Below are 15,117 nucleotides of genomic sequence, written 5' to 3'. Positions count from 1 at the left end.
GGACAACGTTCTTAAATTAATAAAATATGGAGAACAGTGCGTGTTAACAACGTAAATTAAAGAATTTTATTCAAACGAATCAAAGCTGCAAGACTATTTTAAAATGTATAGTAACATCATTATTTAATTATACCTTTCAGGGCTTCCTGTAATTAATGAAAATTCGAATCTTGCACTATGCGCAGTGTTTTCTTTCAACCTCGAAAAATGTGTATGTTCAAACATATAAAAACTCCTCAGTGAAATATACAGTGTTATCCACAATTTGTAGTCCTCCTAATCCTGCTCCACTCTTCGTAGACGGAGAAAGTATTGATTTTTCACCAAAAATTAAATATCTACGTGTGCCCCAGGACCTAGATGGCTAGATAGATCAAAACTAGTTTGGAATCTCCTCATAACTAATTCCCCTGCAGGTTTATCAAAATACGGCACCTCCGATAACTTCACAATCACCGCTATAGGCGATAAAACTAAAACATTATCCACCAAAAATTAAGTACGATAATTAACCAAATCAAAAGGAGCACAAGTGCACATCATTGTCATTTATCTGTACCTTTCAAACATTGTCGAATTACACAAGGCCGCCAGTACGACAATCGGAGTTGATGATCTGTAAAGGCACTCATAAACCTCAAAAAATGTAATTTTATAATTCTATTGTTCTTAATTTGTATTATCATTATTTCAGTGTAATATTGTAATAGTATTATTATATAGTTGTTAAAATTATTATTTATTAATTATTAGTATGCCACACGCACATACTGCTAAAGCACTGGAATAGATAATCATAATTATTTATTATTGTCACGAATAATTATTTATGTCTATAAAATAATATTATGTTACTATACTTATAGTTTTTTTTATAAATTAGTTTATTTATTTTAATTTATGTTAAAAGCTGTTGCTTAGGTAATACCGAAATGAGTCGGTAAAACTTTAAAATAAAAATAAAATACCTGTAATAAGAACGATTACAACGATGAAAAAAATTCAGCAGCTCTGTACATCCTACCCCATGTTCTGTTTTATACACGAATAGCGTACCGTTTTAATACATATTTAAATATCACACGGAAATACATTGAGATCGTATACAGGTACATTACACTTCCGGGCAACGTCCTACACTCCTTTCCTCAACGATCGCTGTCAAGAGGTTCGACCGCTACCGCGGCGGTTGTAGCTATTTCATTCTTGTCCGCACGCATTCTCGTCAACGGTAATATTTGACTACAAATCGTAAATATAATAAAATTATATAGTTATATACTATATTATTTATAACTTTATTAGTATACACAACACGATTTTTAATTTTGAATACGTCTTTTCGACATTGCGATACAGTTCGCCTCAGATGATCGCCTATAGAGCTATACATAAGTAGGTACCCCTAACTAATTGGCACTCGAATTTCAATGACCTAAGAATTCACAATTGCGCAGTAAGCAGTTCAGTAGGTATTCTTGGATTCATGTTTTTACGTTTTACTTTGAATAAATATTAGGAAGTTTAAATTCTACTAGATATTATTGAGATTCTATAACTATACACTAGACATCGTTTTTAAATGTTTTACCTTTGGGAGCGATAAACGATAAAATTATATTGTTAAATACTTAATCATCGACGATCGGCTCAAAGAACCTTATTACCTACCTACCTAATAACTAATAAGTAACAATAATAATATTTAATTTTTTAATTTTTATTGATCTTAAGCATTGGCAACTACGGCCATTAGCATTTTGAGAAGGTGGGGGGACGGTTGTATGTGGGGCGAGGATTCGTCACTAAAAACCCAGGTGGTCAACCATCCTTGAATTAGCGACGCCGGCTGATGCTCGAATTTAGAACACGTTAGTGATTGAAAACCAACCACCGAGCCACACCAGACAATAATAATATTATTATCATTAACGTATGATATAATATAAATCACATTGCGACAATATGTATAAATACACAAAAAATGTGTTTTCGAGACGTATATACAGACGTATACTATGTCGCTCAACGAAACCGAATTCAATAACTATTTTCAATTATGAGTATACATGTTACGATTTTTTCTTTGTATGCTTTTTTTAATCTTCTTCTCGACATTTATTCAGCGTTTGGGGGCCGTTTTATGAAATTTGTTTTTTTCAAACTAGTCAACTGTATAGATAATGAAGAGAGAAGAAATTACCTACAGCAGTTATACATAATAAAAAACCTACTTCAGAACGTTACTATTATTTGGATACCCTATCACTGCAGTCTGCCGTAGCGCAGTGTACACAACGAGACAATAATGTGTGTTATATAGGTATATATTATATTATTTATATGTATTATTTTGTACTGTGTCTATACCTATTGCGCATCCATAAAATAAAATACCAACGATTTACCTATATGTGCGCCCCAAGGTTAGATAAATAAGACATTTTAATATTGTAAGGTTATTGTTGGAAAAAAATGTGAAAAGAATGTCTACAACGCGCGCGATACCCGTGTAGTACACCGTAATGACGTATACTTACATATTATACATTGTCACTACCTACTCATCGAAGATTACCATTAGGTTCGGTTGTTTGATTTTTTTAATCCTTCGATTTATTCGTTGGTTCTCTTCGATGTACGGTCAAAAATATATTACGTATTATAATACTAAATATGATAGCAGCTAGGCGGTGTTGAAAATTGACGTGTGCTGCTTTCTTCGTGTCTTTTGACGTCAAATAAATTATATTTTGCATGAATTTACACAGTGTGACCATAATATTGATTTCTCTCTGTTTCTCTCTCTCACTAAAGTGTTGTTTATAATTTTTTTTCTTGCTTCAAAAAGAAAGCGAATTCAAATATACAGAGTGATTCTGCATGCATGCGCACCCACAATGTTTCCCTTTATTATTGAATTTATCAAAATTCTGATTTTCGGAACTTTTAAATATTATGTTTAAGGGCAATACTTCCTAGATTTTAGATTTTTTGATCTAATGTAAGGAATGTACTGATGCGATAATAATTTATTTTTTTTCAAATAAGAACTGTTCTTTATTCCTGCAAATTGTTAATCAATTGACTTTTTTTTTGAAAATGTTGTAGAGTATGTAAATTGAAATGTGAACGATTACTTTTTGAGTTCGTCAACTTTATGTACTACAGATAATATGTCCATGCGATAATGGGTTCGGAAGTTGCTAGCGTAATGTATGGTAATTTGAAAACTTAAGTAATTAATATTAATCCATTATCATTTTATAACTCATAAAAATATCAGAGAATAATAAACACTAATTCCAATATTATTTCATTACAAATCCTTTTCTTAATACTATTATCCTAAGTATATATACGTATACCCAAACATATCAATTATTTAGATGGGTACTTGTTAGATTGTTGATTTGGATACATTATAACATTTAAAAAAAAATCATCTGCTTAGTAATTTACAGCAAAAATAGATTGGTCATCATTTTGAATAAAAAATTCTATCAACACAAGACCTTCTAAAATATGGTAGGTATATACAAAATCTAAATAATTGTAAATATGGTCATTACTGTGGTTATACTTAAAAGTGCCAAAAATCTAAATTTGAATAAATTCGTCATTACAGGATGGGGTAAATGGGGATGATCACGTTGAACGAATCACGTCCTATACATCTCAGTCATTCGGATTTGCTTTACCGCAGCGATTTCTAAATGCATTATTCAAGTGCAACAATAACGTGCGCAGGATTATAGCGTATTGCGTCTATATGCAGTGTAACAGTATATATTACAATGCTTCTGTCGCAAATGCATATTATTGGATACCGATCGTGTTAAATCTCTCGTACGCTCGCCATAATAAACAATCAAATAACTGTGATCACTAAATATCGCAACCACCACATCAAAGGTTCGATGTGTTTCGAAGGGGAAATCATAATAACTGCGAGTCATCGTCGGTGATCATCCTCGTGCAGAGTTTGCCGAATCGCGGCGTGTACAATATTATAATAATATACCGAGAATATAACAAATAATATTATAATTTATTATAATACGAGAGATACGGAGAACGCAAAACGAAAAGCGAAATCCAAGGAAATGAATTACCGTCGCGCAGAAAAAATTTAATGAGTTCGCGAAAACAGTGAAGATATATGATTTTTTTTTTTGGGGGGGGGGGGGGAGGTGGAAAAAAAGTTTTCAATAAGAAGGAAACATTTCACTTTCAGGCTATGATAATATTTTAATGGAAACAGCGTTTCCGTTACTTTAATTAAAGTTGTTACAACCTATTACTCTGCCGTTGTTTCACGAATGCGTACCATTAAACAATGATAATAATAAACGAACGCGCGTCATCGCCCATCGTAGCAGGTACATATACCTACTAACCTGCTATAATACGCCCATGCCTACGATATACTTCCAAAATAATTCTATAAAATTATAAAATATATTACACCCGGACACTTGAGATTCATTCGGTTTTAAATTGCGTAATAATATTATTACGTAATGGGACGTACATTACTATATTATACGTACTAATATATATAAGAAAAAGAGCAGCTATGTTTTTTTTTTTGTTATAATTGTCATAGCTATATTTATATATTATATGTATATAGTACAACTACATTGCGTAATTTTAGGAGTTTAAAATACAAATTTAATCGTTCGCACTTTAACTATACCGCACCTGTTTGCACAGTGTGTATATCCTGCTCTCCATCAAAACGATTGGATTCAGCGCGATAACACCATACTTCCTAAACTTGACATTTTTATTATATTTCGATCAGTAAAACATTATCATGTGTAATTATTATAATAAAATCGGTCAAGTCCTGGGCGAGTGTCAACGAAACATGATAATGTATTACAACGTAGTGGATAAATAACCGTTTTGGATTTTGTAGATCATCAGCCGATCGCGGCGCGGTATGGGTCGTAAACGAACGTAATTTAGAAAAAAGTAAAATATTTTCAAGTGAGCATCATGTGCGATATACCTACCTATAATATCGTTTTGTATTATTTTTTTACTTTAAATTCGTGTAATGTATTGCATAAACCTAGCTAATGATAAATTATTCAGGCAGTTTATATATCAGGGATGCGCACGATGGATTCTTACACCATTATATTTATACATTAATGATAAGTGTGTATTGATCGTGTCTGAAATTAAAAAGTATAATTTTATTCAAAATTGAATTAAAAAAATATCAAAACTCAACTTAAAACTGTGACAATAACCCTATATGTGGAAGGGAGTAACGTCGACGAGTCTCACTATATTTTCTTCAAGAATAAATAAAAATAAAAATGAATACGAAGTGTTACTGTTTTGAAGTTAGGTGAAATTTAAACTTTAATGCTAGCAAAAAACAACATTATATTCTTTAAACATTCAATATACGGTGTGCTCGTCATATTGTTAAGAAAAAAACCAGTAGGTGTATAATATGTACATAGGTACGTTTAAACAATATTTTATTTGTTTGTTTTTAAAACGGATGCTGGTGTTGTTCGCCGCGTGTATTACGACTTTATAGGGAAGAATTTCAATGTTTTTTTTCATTTACATACAACTTCTACTTTTCTGCGTTTTCACTCCAAAGTCGACCAGCAGGGCTCTTCGAGTATATAGTTTACAAGTTCAATATAATAAGCACTATAAATGTAGACGGCTCGCATGTATATATGCGAATCTTTAAGATGTAATTTTGTCAAAGTTTATAAAGTACTCGGGTTAACAAACTTGACAAGCACTTCTAGAACTTCTTGTCTCATTGGAATCAGGGCTCCCGGCTGGAGCAAGGTGGATGGTGGAGGGGGACGAGTATACGATGAGACACAGTTTCAATCGTTCCATTTTTCTCTTTTACTGTAATCAAATTATACAAATATCCATCTCCGTCAACGTGATTTTTGCAGATTTGTTAGTTTGCTTCATTTTTTTTTTTGTGAACTTAATAATTCCCGTCCGTCGAACACAATATTTTTATTTCACCCTCAGAACGACGTCACATGATCGATTTTCGTTGTCGCAGAATATTAATTAAGCGTGTTGTCGTACGACAACAATTCTCAGTAATTTTTTATTACAATAACACGAGTAGTCGCAAGCGCGGGTCATATATCAAACGAGAAACTACAATAATATATAAATGACGTTTAATATATCGAGAAATGAAGATGATATTAAAGACAGCTTAAAATTAGTCGGCCTGCGAACCCTTCGGAGGAATTAGGACTCTCAAGATTTTCAACAGCAGTTTACCCTCGCGTTGCCGTCTTTCCTAGGGGATTTATATACCCTCAAAACGTCATGTTTAATTTTAGTCCAAACCGCCAAATTGGTAGTATTATGCTCGTCCCGTCTAAAAATACGTTTCGATGCATATTTAATATTATGCAAACAATTAAAAGGGAGTGCTTCGATTAAACTAATTGAATTCGGGAGGACGATGGAAGACTAAACGACATTAACGTTTAAAAATCAAGACGGTTCAAGACATCCGAGACGATGGCAGAGCGAGATGTTACACAAAATTATATTAGCACAATATGTTGTTATATCTGGTCGTTTTTTAGACGGAAACAGTAATAATAAATAATCGGAGGAAAACATTTCGTTTCGAACGTCACAGCAGCGAACGTTTAATATTTATATCACCTTCCGTAATTCTTCGCCATATGACAGGCAGGCGTAAGTACTATATACTCGTAATTTAATCACAAAATATTGATGATTTCACCTATTCTCTATGAATGTATGATATAATATAATATATTTATATCGCAGTTTTAAACGGAAAACGTCATTTGCCACTTCAAATCTAAATAATAATATAATAAGTAGGTAAAAAACAATATCTATTATATTATTATTATTATTTGCTATAAGTGCGCGCGACTGTCCGTCACGGATTAAGCTCCAGGCACAATTGATGTTTAATTAGCATCGGTGGTTTTGAATCGTCTCCCCATCCCGTCCTATTCATATTGCCAGTAAATTATTTTTATTTATCATTATTATTGTCAGTCGTGAATATTTGTGTTTAAGTTCGTGCTCGTTTTCTGATAATATTCCCTCAGCTGTTGCGAGTCCCCACACTACTTCCTATAAGTGTATCCGTTGTCACCGTATATTATACACCCATCCGGATCGCGTGTATACACACGCTAATGATACACATTCGGAGTATTAGGCTTACACCGGTTTTTCGTGTCTAATATTTTTTTTTTCGTTTTTTCACTCCCTGCTAACTAGCCATAACTATATTAATATAAATATATATACTACATAATATTTAGTGCTGCGTATAGCTGTGTGTGATATCACCGTCTCTCGTTATTCCGCCGATTTTTCGTGAGACGCGGTGGCTGTATTTCAAATACCACCATGCTCTGCTGTTCAATGTGCCGAACAAAATAAGTAATAAAATGGTATTAGATGCCTCCTATATAATATTATGTACTGCCGAAGTAGTATTATGTTATAGTTGTCCGCGCTGAAAAATTGCATTTGAATTCCACTCACGACCAATCCTACCTACATATATATACATAGTATATACACATCACTGCAGTCTAATAGTAAATGCATCTGCGAATCGGTCCTAGGATAACGCGATGATGTGTGGTGCACCTATGTAGATACTTGCCTGGACTATATTATTATTAGTCGCAGAAGGCCACCGGGTTGTGCATCGTATATGTATAATTTTATACACGACGTTTTTAAGTACCTACTCCGTATGTTAAAAAAATCTATAGTATTATGTATATGTGTGTGTGTGTGTGTGTGTGTGTATGTACTACAGCAAGTTGATTAAAAATCGTTGGATTTCTCGAGTACGTAGGTACATTAGATGTTGATACCTAATAATGTAATAAAACATAGTATTATAATATATAGCTGGATAGTTGTATATTGCGTAGATATATTAGATGCGTACAGAATATCATGACACGACGATGATTATCGTTCGAGTTCGTTTAAGCGTGTATATATGTATAAAAAAATACTATCTACGATAACGTACAAAGTTTGTTGTTGAAACAAAAATATATAAAATGGCATGTTGAATATATATTAGGTACGCCATAATAGCATAAACCGTCGAAAAGTTGTGACGACAAACCAGTCCGGGGACCGCGACTTTATTATTATCGCTAGGTAAATTATATTATCAATGTATAATGATATTATGTGTGTTCTGTACACTTTTACGAACATAATATATGTAATAATATTATATGCCAGCCACTTCGCGTTGATACTCAATAGTGTATTTATTATAATGCATAAAACCGTCGTACAACTGTTTTATTATTATGTGTGTAACTCAGTGTAAGCTATTGTATATTATTATTATGTTAGGAATTACATCGTTCGGTATACTCGACGGGGCCAAATCCAATAATTCGATTGACGATCAAATTCCATGAGTTCGAGACGAGCTCGTATTGACGTATTGACGTGTAAGTACAGGTTAAACTAATACCTATATATTAATAACAGTATTATAATATTATTATTATGACGTACGATAACGGATTTTCAAACGGAAAGGCTTGTGCGTGTTTTTTGCTCTCCTCGTAATTTCTTAAGTTGTTATCATACACAGTACTAGAGAACTCGTTGCTACATCGTTTGATTCGAAGATTAAATATTCGTTTAATTAATATGAGAACATTATTCAGAAATGTACCAGCCGACTGCTGCTCCATTTTCACATATTCAACCAATCTGGGCCGTAATCGCTTTAACGACGTAGATGATGTATTATATGTGTTATTCTAAATTAGAATATTAAATTCAATTTTAACATTTCATTGTTGAATGTAATTTAACTTTAAATATTTATTTTTTATTGTTTTTATTCAAATAATGTGTTAAATAATTCGTAATCATTAATAACAAATTCGTGAATATAAATATTTAATTAATGAATTAACTTTATAAAGCTCCGAAGAAATGTAATTATAACTTTTTAATTAAATTGATAAGCATAAAATAATCAACTTAATTATGCAATATTAATTATTGAAATTAACTAGTTAAAAAAAATTACACAAAAACTTTTAAATAAGTAATAAAAACATTTAACAATTATATATAACTTACAACAATATCTAAAAAAAATACTGTAAAAAGTAATATAAATTTAACTGGATATATATTAGTTTGCACATGGGTAGTCGGATAAACTGACAATATCACATGTTCAACCAAAAATATGATGTACAAACTATTAGGCGTAATCATTTTAAAAACACTATGGTCAATTATAAGTGTATCAAAATAATACTAAAAAAAAACGAGTGTGCATTAAGTGTACTTTTGTATAAATTTTTTTTAACTTTAATTAAATATTAAGTTTTTTATCTTATTGAAAAATGAAATAAATTAAAAATCCCAATAGTCATGAAATAATTTGGATTTATTTAATAGAAAAATAACTATAGGTACCTATATAAAACGGCGTATAATATTCCACGGGTTAAAAGTTAATATAATGATGAATATTTATCTTAATAGCCTAATACATCCTAACGATAACAATGTATTTTTCAGTCAATTAAAAGCTAGCGAAGTCATTTAATTAATAAAAATATTTTTAAAAACGTACCAAATAACCATGTGTGCGGTAAATATTCGTATATCAGCTCTGTTCTTGTTTCACAATATAATATATTGAATAGTAATATAATATTATGAAGGTAGGTAAAACCACGTGCTGTAATCGAGTATATAATATTATTGATATGCGTAATTTATCATATTGCAACGAAAAAGTTTCGATATCTACCCAAGTATTTTTATAAATTCGAAAAGTTTCAACTTTTTACTTTTATCGAATCTCGTTATTTTAAATCCGCTAATAAATCCGACGGGAACTTCGGAGAAAATGTATTTATTTTATTTTTGTACTCCAATCGTTTGACGTGCATTATATACATTTCGAGTTAGCTTAATCAAGTAACTCACGACGATGATCTATTATAGCTGCTCCTTTTTTTTCAATTCAACAGCTTTTACACTTTATCTGCGATTTTTTTGAAAATCCGCTGTCGGTTGGACGCTATTTGATTTCGCATCTAAACGGTTTGGCTACTATTATTATTATTATTTTTTGACTCTATTTCAAGCGGGCGCTTACACACATACACCAGTATCCTGGCATGCCGTTATAGTTCATCGGTACAGTTTTTTGACGAAAGGATAACAAACCATCGTCGTATATGGTCCCTTCGCACGTTCTGTGTATCATAACATTTTAACTTTGAGGTAACAACATATGGTTACACTAAATTAACGTCGTCATAGTTGTATTTAGACATATAGGTGCCTACAATAAGGCACTACGGGATTGTGTGTTAGCATACGGTCGTTGGAGACACACGGATATCGATAAAACGAAATGCCTAACAATGAACCCTTGTTCGAAAAAACAAGTTGTAATACGTATTTACGACCCTCTCTGTGCTACGCCACACGCAACGAGTCCAGTGCAAGGCTGTCGTTTGCAACCGATTTCACGGTGTACCGAACACGAGCGGACAGTCCTGAATATAATATTATAATATATGTTTTAATATCGTCAATTGAATTTTCCAATACTTATACCGCAAGTGTATTATACGGTGCTGACACAGGACCATCCTCCACGCCATATAGTTTTGCATTTTATTATAAATATGTAACTGATAGTATTATACACGTTTGTGTCATATACTGTGTGGGTATTGTCAGAAACCGGAAGGAACGTCATCTCGTCTGTCCAATTAGTACGTTTCCTGTAGTCACGTTGTTGCGGGCCCGGTTTCGAGTGCCAGTGCAGTGGCATTCAGTGGCATTCAGTGGCAACATTTGGGAGGACAAGGTGGACATTTGCTCTCAAATAATTATTTTAAAAGTAGCCCGACAGGCCTGTTGTCGGAATAATGTCAGCTTCACTTGGGCTGTATACATATTTAACCTATCGCCATTAAATCAGAGACACAAAAGTTACAAGGAAGATACAGATTTCAATTTTATTTTATTTTAAGGGTAGCAAGTTATACTACTGCGTGTATTATCTGTTCGTTGTCATACATACAATAATGAACTTAAGCACATACTAAAATTACGAATATACAAAACATGTATATATATATAATATACTACAATCCTAATGACTCGACGCCGACACTCGCGGGGTAGACAAAAATCTGTTCGTTTTTAAGACAAATTTTTTTTCTGAAATTCCGAACAAACGGTTCGTTACCGTTGGCAGCAGTACAACTCACTGTATTTTTAAATCGTTAACGAAAAAAATAAAAACTAACCACTCAAATTTTTCGGCGTGTAATGCTCGTGTGAACATAAAACACCCCCGCGCGTTTATTCCTTGCACCGGCTATAGAAAGACGGGTATTGCTTTTATTTGCAAAGGCCAATGCAAAAATCAATATGATCTACATATTATAATGCACTGTATGCGCCCAGAAGTCAATATCGAAACTCGACGGTTTTTATAGGTACCAAGAAAAATATATCGTACCCGACTTGACATTCGCGCACTTAACAATATATAAGTACGCATGGTATAACGATATAATATTACACATTTTATGTTGTAGTTTTTCCGGTTACGTAAACGGCAGCGGCAAACACAAACAACTACCTTGATTAAAAACGTCACGGTGTTTGGACTCAATGTGAATTGTGCTTCGATGGACTTTTGCCGACTTGGCCGTTATATAGACGTTTAGTATTTAATAGGTATAACGAAGGTTTAGATCGGCGAAGAAACGTTCATTAAAATGTCTTATACGAAACTATAACGCCGTTGACAAGAGCGCACTATAATAATCAATAATAATATGATATGAGAACTGCGAATTGCAATAACAGTCATTATACTTGTTTATCGTCCGATTATTTTGTTCGATCTCTTAAGCGTAGGTTACACCTACCTAACACACAATGTGTTTTATTATTTTTGCCGTAATATACTCGACAATTTTATCATATCGAAGTATTGTCATGGGGTTTTCCTCCTTCCGCCCGCTGTATAAAGGAAAACAACCGACGAAACGTCATCGGCGCATAATAAAACATGCAGGAATTAATGTGAAAGAAATGAGCAAAAAAAATAAAAACATGTCAATATTTTGTTCGGTGCAATCGCATATTAAGGATCACGTATTATTAATAATTTCTTCGCACTATTTCTCAAAACAATATAATAATATTATCAGCATCACAGCAAAGACACATTCTGCCACTCAAATAATACATTATTTAGGCACCCATATGTACACATTATTATATTATACATAAATTTCGTCATTAGGCTCATTACTACAAACAGCGTGCGTGCGGACATGTGTGCGATGTGTGCATGTCACGGTCATCGTATAGTTTTCGTTCGGTTTTATTTGATATTTCTAAATTATGCGCGAGACGACTCATGCACTTTCGACCGGACCGCAAATCGATACACACCCCCAGCGCAAAAGTAGACGGGGCTCCTTTTTATTTTTCTGTTTATTGTTATTATTATTATTTATTTTTCGTCGGCGTCGTGTGTTCAGGCAACGCTAAAGGGAGAACAAAGACACCCAGAAAAAAAATAATGAAAACACATTTGTATATATAGTTCACATCGTCGAATAACGACAACAATATATATATGTATACACACTGTCTCGGCGGCGTCGGCGGCGGTGCAATACCCTCGCGCCCGACAGACGCGAGTCGCCGCCGCCTCCACCTGCACTCCGCGCTCGGAGAACGGGGTAAACGGTGGCGGAGCGGCGGCAGGCCAAGTAGCGCCGGGTGTAGGCCCGGGGGCTGTGCGCCGGGGTGGCGAGGAGGGTCGTCGTATGTATAGGTGGCGGGTCGGCGGCGTTGAGGATCGGTGGCGCACGCCGCGGCGTATACGTATTTAAACGGATTTCCAAAGAAATCGGAAAAACCCGTCGTCGACCGCGGCGGCGGTTACCCCGCCGGCTACCCTCGCGCGGGGGTGTGAACGGATGAGTGATTCGTCGGGGAGGTCCGAGGAGAAAGTGCGGAGAAGGATTAGGGGTGCGCGCGCGCAGGTGCTGCACCTACGCGCGTGTATGATGTATATGCACAAATAATATATATATATATTATATATTGTATACATACATACATATATATATATATATACGTCGCGTGTGTCGCGTGACGCCGATGCCGCCGGCCGACGACCACTACACTACTTATGATATTATACTTACGGTATACTTTCGATATTATTGTTTACATCCACACATCTATTATTATAAAATTGTTAAATTATCATGACAACACTTGACTTACCCAGGGTCGTTGGGCACCTCCGCGGCCACGGTCACTGCGTCCTGTGCGCTCTGCGATTCCATCGTGACGATATAATGCGATAACAATAAGAACTCACGCGTGCGCGCTGGCGTGTGTGTGTGTTTGTGTATACGTGTGATAACTTTTTGGCGACGACCGAACGAAAGGGTGAAGCGCGATAAGTGTGTCGTGGGTGAGTGTATGATATACGCGAACTAGCCGGTTGATATTATTTTCTATGCTGCGGACGAGAGCGGACGATTTGCAGTAGGTAAACGCACACTGCTGCTGCTGCACAGTTCACGTGCGTTTCGATTTTAATCGATCGGGCGGCGGCGGCAGCGAAAGCGAATGGCGCGAATACGACCGGCGGATAGCGAACGGATGGATTTAAAAAAAAAAACAAAAAAATATGTAAAAACAATTTATTTCGTTGTAAATTTGAACGACTCGACCGGCACGGAGGGTATAACACCCGCGTATAATAATGAATACAGAGAGAGACACACACGCCGAGAAACGGAAACGGAGGACAGAGAAATAAAATAGACACGCGCACACACAATTATATATATATATTATATAACACGAAATTGAATACGAATTTGTTGTTCACGTGGTGTCCGTTGCGGTGGTGGTTAACCCGGCAGCGGTGACGGCGGCGGTAGCGGCAGCGGTGGTGTCGTCGGCGATTGACACGACCGGCGTCGTCGTAATGATGTGCACTCGAATTTTTACAAGAAACGTCAATTCTTTTTTGTTAACACGGCGATTATTAAAGGTGATATATGAAAATATATATATACATATATATATATATATATATTATTACGTGATTTTGGGTGGTTGTTGTTGTTGTTGTTGCTGTATATAATATATATAATAATAATAATAATATATATGTATATATATATACACGTATATAATATAATATATATATATATTTTGTTCCTGCAAACTACGACTAACCACTACTGGTGGGAGGTGTGCTTTTTTGGCGCACACGGTATACTCCCGAGCGTTCGCGCTAAACGGATATGTTCGACTGAACGGTGCGGCGAGTGACTGGGACCGTCGCCGTCGCCGCCGCCGCCGCTGGTTGCCGCGCGCTATGACCGCGGGGTGATGAGGAACAGCGGCGGCAGCGGAGGGGACCCACCGCCGCCGCCGCCCGTCGGCGTGGGGAGCGCGTGTGTGTGCGCGTGTGTACGTGTGCGACAGCGTATTTTTGTCATCGTGTACGTGCTTTTCTGCGTCAGTGTGCGTGTCGTCGTGTGGTGCGCGCGCGCGCGACGGCGGCGGATGCGTTCGCACAGGAAACGCGCACGGGCGAGCAAGCGCGTGCGCCCGACCCGCCGCAGTCGCCGCCGCCCGTCCCGCCACCAACGCCGCCTTAATGAGTATGCAACCAAAACGGCACACGAGTCGATATTATATTATAATATTATAATAATATAGCACAATATGCAACCCTATCTGTCCGCCGAGTTTGTCGGTACTTGGACTACCATCACCACCCCTCCCTAAAAGTGCAACTTTTTTATATTTACTAGAACACTCTCCAAAAGATACGAGTAGAAATTTTGAATTTAACAATTGTGATAACAAAAAACGCTTCTTTTTCCTGCGAATGTCAGACGTGTCATATTATTATGCTATTGCTTCAAATTAAATTAAGTTTATACCTAATTACATATTATGAAAATGTTCGAAATAATAAATGATTTCGATACAATTTGGCGTATTGGGTGAATAATC

General features: G+C 35.4%; 1 protein-coding gene across 3 annotated transcripts in view; it reads right to left on the bottom strand.

Annotated features, from left to right (window-relative positions):
- The window catches only part of LOC111038287 (RNA-binding protein Musashi homolog Rbp6), a 381,310-nt gene extending 366,891 nt beyond the window's left edge, over positions 1-14,419 (bottom strand). For all 3 annotated transcript variants that reach the window (XM_022321331.1, XM_022321333.1, XM_022321332.1), the window contains exon 1: positions 13,360-14,419. In XM_022321331.1, the coding sequence (XP_022177023.1) occupies positions 13,360-13,421 (62 nt within the window). In that variant the 5' untranslated portion in view covers positions 13,422-14,419. The remainder of the gene's footprint in view (positions 1-13,359) is intronic.
- Between the last annotated feature and the right edge of the window lie 698 nt (positions 14,420-15,117).

Source organism: Myzus persicae, unplaced genomic scaffold (genome assembly GCF_001856785.1).
Source record: "Myzus persicae strain clone G006 unplaced genomic scaffold, MPER_G0061.0, whole genome shotgun sequence".
Lineage (NCBI taxonomy): Eukaryota > Metazoa > Arthropoda > Insecta > Hemiptera > Aphididae > Myzus > Myzus persicae.
This window is presented reverse-complemented; position numbering and strand designations above follow the sequence as displayed.